The sequence below is a fragment of the Pinus tabuliformis genome, chromosome J (assembly GCF_031772625.1).
Source record: "Pinus tabuliformis cultivar Carrire ecotype Pingquan chromosome J, CPIR1, whole genome shotgun sequence".
Taxonomy (NCBI): domain Eukaryota; kingdom Viridiplantae; phylum Streptophyta; class Pinopsida; order Pinales; family Pinaceae; genus Pinus; species Pinus tabuliformis.
This window is the reverse complement of record NC_142295.1, coordinates 1002604605-1002612000: the sequence shown is the minus strand read 5'-3', so window position 1 is coordinate 1002612000 and position 7396 is coordinate 1002604605. Positions and strand designations below refer to the sequence as shown.

The 7396-nt window shown below is 42.5% G+C and overlaps 1 protein-coding gene across 3 annotated transcripts in view; it reads left to right on the top strand.

Moving 5' to 3' along the window:
• The first annotated feature begins 280 nt into the window (after positions 1-280).
• LOC149230234 (LYR family of Fe/S cluster biogenesis protein) overlaps positions 281-7396 on the top strand; it is a 187385-nt gene continuing 180269 nt past the window's right edge. For all 3 annotated transcript variants that reach the window (XM_089376018.1, XM_089376017.1, XM_089376019.1), the window contains exon 1: positions 281-463. In XM_089376018.1, coding sequence (XP_089232144.1) covers positions 308-463 — 156 coding nt within the window. In that variant the 5' untranslated portion in view covers positions 281-307. The remainder of the gene's footprint in view (positions 464-7396) is intronic.

Here is a 7396-nt window from a genome sequence, read left to right as displayed (position 1 = left end):
CTGTGAAGTTTTCACTCAAATCAGTGAGCAAATCCTTGATAGCAACACACAAGATAATTCATCAACAACAATTTATAAACCCTGGAAATATTAATACTAAAATTATAATATTTTCAATTAAATATTTATATTTATTTATATGTTTAAATGATTTTAAAAATAATATAAATTATAAATTTTAACATTGTTATTTAAAATAAATTATTAAAATATTAAATTTAAATTTAAATTAATTTGGAAAAAAGTAAACCATAGTCGAACGATTAAAATATGCGCTGAAATTACATTACAATATAGCGATAGATTTATGCTTTACGATCTGTGTTGTTGGAAGTTTTATCTGGGAAAATGTTCCGATGCACTGATTTGGCTAAAGGTCGGGAACCCTGAGCAGATGCGGAGACGACAATCAAGCTGTGTAGCATTACTCTTTTGCAGACCGTTCGACTCCATCATTCTCCAAGTAAGTTGTATTCTATACAATTGTATTTTTTGGGTCACTATTCTTGTTAATGGTATTCGTCTGTACACTGCCTGATACTTTGTCATTGATATTGACCAAATCTGAATGTCTGGATAAACCGAGTGTATCCTTTGCACTTGGCCTGTCACTGATTGCTCCCACTGAATATGCTTTTTGGTGTGCCCTTTGTTGTGCTGTTTATGCACCTACTTCCATATTCGAAGTGGGCACCCGCCTTGGAACATCCAAAATTCCATTTATAATATTTTATTAATATGCCAGATATAATCCCTGGCTTATTATTGGGTTAATACTCTTTTATGGAGTTAAGTTGTGGAATCTAGACTCACTTGGATGGATTTATGCCCCTGTAGATTTAGCTTGCTTGCTTTTGCCACTAGACAAAACTCATCCAGGACCTCTGTAGCTTTCTGTAAAGAAGTCTGTTTATTGCAGAAACAATTTTCCATGCAGGGTACAGTGGGTGTCATAATCCTTTATATGTAGGATAAGAATGAGTTGACATGATCTAGGTGGATGTTGGTGGCTACCCACATATCCCACTTGGACCCCGCAACTCTCTTTCAGTTTTTCAGTTTCCGTAATTGTAGCACAATTTACTATTTTTAGCAGTTTTTCGGGTCCTGAACTTCCGGAGCCGTTTTGAGGCCCTAAACGACGTTTTTTGAGAAATCTGGGAGCAACATCGGTACATGGACATTGGTCCATGGACGGATGTTGCTCTTCCCAAAGTTGTAGTGCTCGGATAGATCTTTCTAACGAGCTATTGTATGCGTCAAACGAAGATCGGGTGCCAAAGTTATGACCCCGGGAAGTTGATGTACCAACTTACCGAAAACAGGGCCCACAATTTGGCGTTCCATCTTCTAGGGTTAGGTTTTGGGATGTTAAGGGTTTTCCATTGTTTCTCAACAATAAATAGGCCTTCGAGCCTCATTGTAACACAGTTTAGAAGCATGTAGCCGCCACATCTCTTCTTAGAGATAAGCTACCATCGCCCTAGCTGGTTTATTTCCATTTCTATTTGTAAGCATATTTCAGTATTTTACATGAATGAAATGAAGTATTAATTCCGCTGCATATCTGTATTTATGGTTATCTCTGTAATTTGTTGTGTTCCTGCTTAAATCCGGATCAGTGGTATCAGAGCGGTCTGTTTTTTTCTCTGTTTTTCTTTGCATGCCCCAACAAGGTCGGGATATAAGGAGTTAGGGCTTGAATTGGTCGAACCTTTACAAGACCAGCCTCGCAAATCCCGACGGCCTCCCATGGCGGATGAAAGAAAGACGAGGGGGCAGGAGATCCTATCAAAGTCTTGCTCGAAGAATCCCTCGAGCAACAAAGGAACGCTATGATGGACAACTTTGCCTAGATCCTTCAACGACTACCCAGAGGCGACGCATCGACTTCCAACAGCTACTTTGGAAACGCCACGCCCTTTAAGGTACAAGTTAATTTTGAAATCCCCATATTCGAGGGTCAGATAGACGCAGATGTCGTAGATAAATGGTTAAATCTGCTAGAGGGTTATTTTTCTGTTCATGAATTTTCAAGTCGGGAAAAGATTGTTTTTGCTCTTCTCAAAGCAGCTACCCACATCAAGGACTGGTGGGAAACCTACTGCGAGTAGAAGGATGAAAGTACGAACTCACTATTCTCAGCCGCACCCACTTGGAATTCCTTCCGGGATGCCATCAAGGAGCAGTACTACCCTGTCAAAAGCTATGAGGACAAATACATAAAGTGGACCACGCTGCGGCAGGGATGGGACCAAGATGTGTCGGAGTTCACAAACATTTTTCATACCCTTTGCACACAGTTGGGTATCAAAGATTTTGAGCTGCATTTGGTACTCAAATACCGCAGCTGCCTACACAGATACATCCAGGAAGAGATGGAGTTCCTGAACATCTCCTCGCTCGGTACAACGTACCGATACGTTGTCAAAATCGAGCAAAAGTTCAAACAGAAGAAGAGAGACTTTGGATCTGTGAATCCGAAGACCAAAGGACAAAGCCAAGGTGGGGTGACCCAAGACAACCCGTTGAAGCCACAAGAAAAGAACAACACCACGAAGTCGAAGAAGGACACAGGAAAGTGGTGTGAGTTCCATAAGAGCCCCACTCACAACACAAGTGAGTGTCGGACCAAGCAGTCGCTGGTGGCAGAGTTGAAGGCTTCAGAATCAGATGCATGTTCCGACCCTGAGTCAGAACCCGACAAGGGGAATGGCAAAGGGAAGCAGATCATTGATGTGGAGCCCAGCGCCACTATTGCCATTGCCAAGATCCAAAAGAATGAGCCCAAAGATCCAGAGGAAGGGGAGCGTCTTTTCCACTCACAGATGTGGGTGAAGGGTTCGCCGCTGCAATTCATTGTTGACAATGGGAGCCAAAAGAACCTCATTTCAGCAAAGGTCGTGAAGCAGTTGGGCCTACTGACTACACCACACCCGCAGTCGTACAATATCGTGTGGCTTCACCAAGGACGAGATCTCCGAGTCCACCAGCAGTGCCGCCTTCCCTACAGCATCAAGCCCTTCACAGATGAGGTATTGTGTGATGTTACACCTCTGGATGTTTGTGATGTATTATTAGGCCAACCATACTTGTGGAGGCGACATGCTGTGTATGAGTCAAGGCCTCGTGCTGTTATTATTTCTTTGGGTAATTCATTATACAAGATACCGGAGGTAGCCCCACCTACTGCCACCTCTTTGATCGCTGCTAAGAAAGGCAGCAAGCTCATCTCCCAGACTAGGAAATTCATTTTCTGTCTGGTTCGCTCCCAAAGTAAGGGGAAGATCGTCGCCACATCCATGACCCCTGTGAAGGGTTCCTCCACGCAGCAGCAGCAGCAGAGGGATACAGTCATGAAAGAACACAAGAACAACTTCTCCTCACTGACAGGGCCACCACACAAGTTTCAGGTGGGTGACAAAATTTGGTTACATATGTAGAAAGAACGCCTTACAAGAACCCATCAGAAGCTCATACCACTTCGACATGGTCCTTACAACATTACCAAGGCTGTGGGAAACAATGCTTTGGAGCACAACATTCCTCTATTCCTTCGCCTGCACCGAGTGTTCAATGTGGAGCGCCCTCGACCATGCTTCCCACCATTACTGGACACATCAGAGATTGTAGAACAGTTCACCAAAGACCAAGTTCAGCAGATGGAGGAACTCAACGCAATGGGGACCATTGCTTCCTAAGGGGGGAGGAATGATCCAGGTGGATGTTGGTGGCCACCCACCTATCCCACTTGGCCCCCACAACTCTCTTTCAGTTTTTCAGTTTCCGTAATTGTAGCACAATTTACTATTTTTAGCAGTTTTTCGGGTACTGAACTTCCGGAGCCATTTTGAGGCCTTAAACGACATTTTTTGGGAAATCTGGGAGCAACATAGGTCCATAGATCGATGTTGCTCTTCCCAAAGTTGTAGTGCTCAGATAGATCTTTCTAACGAGCTATTGTACGCGTCAAACGAAGATCGGGTGCCAAAGTTACGACCTCGGGAAGTTGATGTACCAACTTACCCAAAACGGGGCCCACAATTTGGCGTTTCATCTTCTAGGGTTAGGTTTTGGGATGTTAAGGGTTTTCCATTGTTTCTCAACAATAAATAGGCATTCGAGCCTCATTGTAACACGGTTCAGAGGCATGTAGCCGCCACATCTCTTCTCAGAGATAAGCTACCATTGCCCTAGCTAGTTTATTTCCATTTCTATTTGTAAGCATATTTCAGTATTTTACATGAATGAAATGAAGTATTATTTCCGCTGCATATCTGTATTTATGGTTATCTCTGTAATTTGTTGTGTTCCTGCTTAAATCCGGATCATGACATAACCTAGTGATTAGAATAAAAAGATTAAAAACCAATGGAAAGAAGAGAGCACAGATGTCTCCTATGCGATTAACAGGTGATCGAAGGTAAAACTATCAATGTCTGTCAAACTATAACCTCGAACACCTGTTATCTTTAGGAGGACAAAGAAAGCTTTCCCCAGTCCGAGTCAAACTCCTACACTCTGGCCCGGCCAAGTCATTTTTCTGTTAGGTTTTCCATTACACCAAAACCTGCAGGCATTAGCAAACTTCCAAGCCATTATCATTACCTTTTTAAGTGGTCCCAGGGTGGATCCTAGAGTGGCGATTAGTCCACGTGATCTATTCCCAATGAGGTGAGTGTGAAAATCCAACGTTTTCGTCCCAAGTTTTTCAACATTCCAATTTTAAACTATTAATGTCTATCAAACCATTAAACCATCTCTCTGGAAAACAGGTACTGGTTTGAAACAAGACAGCGTGCTACATGCGTTCAAAGTTTTCTACTTTACCTTCATGTGATTAGTACACCTTTGCCGGCTTCAAGCAGTTTATCTAAATGAAATGTGGAAAATCCACAAAAATTCTGATCTACTTGAATGAACAAATCTGAAACTAACTTGTAAGTTGTAACCCAAGACAAAATTTTCTCTACTCAATTTGTAGCGGAATAGGAACAAAAATAACATGGTCACACAATATCAAAAACACAATTTTTCTAGGGAACCTAGCTGGGAAAACCCTCTGCTTGATTGAGAATTTTATCGATAGAAAATGAGCAACAAATCTCTTACAAAATAGTCTTGTTTCACTGGAAACCAATCCGGTTTTCTCTGCTTGTCCTAAGTTGAAACTCCTACAAGACTCTGATTCCTGCTTCCCTATTTCCTTACGCAAATCCCAAGAAAGTTCTCCTATAAATCTGCACAAAAACCTCTCTTGGTACACTGATCCTCTCACAAGCTCACACACACAAACACAAATCTGTGTTCTCTACTGCCTTGTCTCACCAACTCTTTCTCACAAGACAACGAATAACAGTGTGCCTTTATCATCCTTTTAAGCTTTTCGAATAGGCTAAATCTGGCAAGTGACTATTTTAGGAAATCAAACTGTTGGTTGAAGAGTTAACAAAGGGTATCAAGTTGTTGTAACTCGTCCTGCCTTAATTTAGAAGTTAAGGCTCTCTTAGCTCGTCCTTTCACATATTAACTAGCACTAGAAGACAACAATTGACCCTTCCACATCTGCACTAGTCAAACTGCTTCATGCACACGTCCTAACTTTTAGGAATTTGCCCTAAATTTTAGTAACTCGTCCTATTTTTTAGGAATTAGCTCTTAACTTATAGGAATTGGTTCCTAACTTATAGGAACTTGTGCATGCTAAGGAAAAACTCCTTTTGGTCTCTTTAACTAAGGCACAAGTCAAAGAAGGACCATTCTCGCTCACGTGCATCTGTCTCCGACACTACCATGTTCTTTGCTGTTGTAGCTGCTCCCTTTGAACTAGAAGACTTCCCTGCTTTCCTCTGCGGAACCTGATTTGAAGACCTATTCTTTCCCACCATGTTCTATGAGTCCATCACTTCAGTCATAAGTGCCATGTACCCTGTGTACCTCTGTGGCTGCTTCTTCTGGCTGAAGGTGATATTGGAAGATCCAACTCTCTTCTGATCTCCCTTAACCAAATCCTCTGCCCACTTGGCTCGAACTCTCCCTATACTGGGAGTCTCTGATTGAGTGGATGCCTCCACTCGCCCTGGGCTATGCTCCTCATCATCCTGCTGGTCAACCCAACTACCAACTAGCTTAGACTCAAACTGAGATACTGGCTGAGGCTCCATCTTGAGAGCTCTATCTTGCTCTCGCTCAACCACCACTTCTCTACTCTGAGCTCTCCCTGCCTTGTTGCTCAAGGCTGCATCTGTCTCTACCTGCAACTTGTAGAGATTCTTCACCCTCACACCTATCTGCTTCTTACATCCATAAGCTAAGTGTTGGAGGTACGCCTTACCTCTGTTGTGTTGTTTTTCCATGACACTGGTGTTTAGGGTAGAAGCTTAAATCACTGACACTACCAAACCAAATATCACAACTACCAAACCAAATATCACAACAAGTCTACTTTGCACAACAAAATATAAACAACAATAAATCTTCTATTGCACATAATATACACAACTTTTTACAAAATATGTACAATAACCCAACTTCGTTATATTAATCCAATTGAATAATACAATAGTCTAGGGCTCCTGTACAAGGGATAATGAACCTCATATACCCACTGATACAAGAATATACAACAACTAGGGCTTGGTGTCTATTGTGATGATCACAAATCTACCCAATACAAGATACTCTGACTGTCTAGATGATGTAGAGCTCCTCACAGCTGCCTTGGTCGTACCTTGTACACATCTGCCTGGTCCTTTAGCTCCCGAATTGCAACACTTGCCTCTATCAATGCTCCAAGTCCATCTGGCCACTGAATCTCGGCTATCCAATCTGCTCTCTCGTTGATCGTTCATCCATCAACACATCAACACATTGAGACTCTTGTCGAGTTGTTCACAACTCTGTTTGTGAACAACTCACAATTGCCCACTATTGCTCCTCAGCTACTCAGGGACTTCTTCCCACTATAGTCTTCCTACGTTGCTCCAATGAAGACTAACATAGGGCAGGAGGGTTGCCACCTATCACCATCAAATGTCGCTTCTCCAATGATGAACATGGCTACAAAAAACTGCTCCTTTGGTTGGCCAAACCTTGAGCTCCAACATTTGCCACTCCTACCTGCCGAGTGTCCTTCCTTGCACTGCACTTAGGGCTTCACACTTGGGCACTTTCACGCTACTCTCATGCAAACCTCAAATGCCCAATACAACACCAAACATCATGTTCTTCAAATCTGCTCAATAATCATCAACCTAGAGATCTAAAGATCTGCCCTTTGTTCTACAATAAAGGAGTTATTGCACAAATCTAGGCTCCAATAGACTGCTGTAGCATTTCCCCACTGGTTAGGGCATCCAACCATCTAGGAAACCCTTCCTCCTGGCTGCGAACAAAC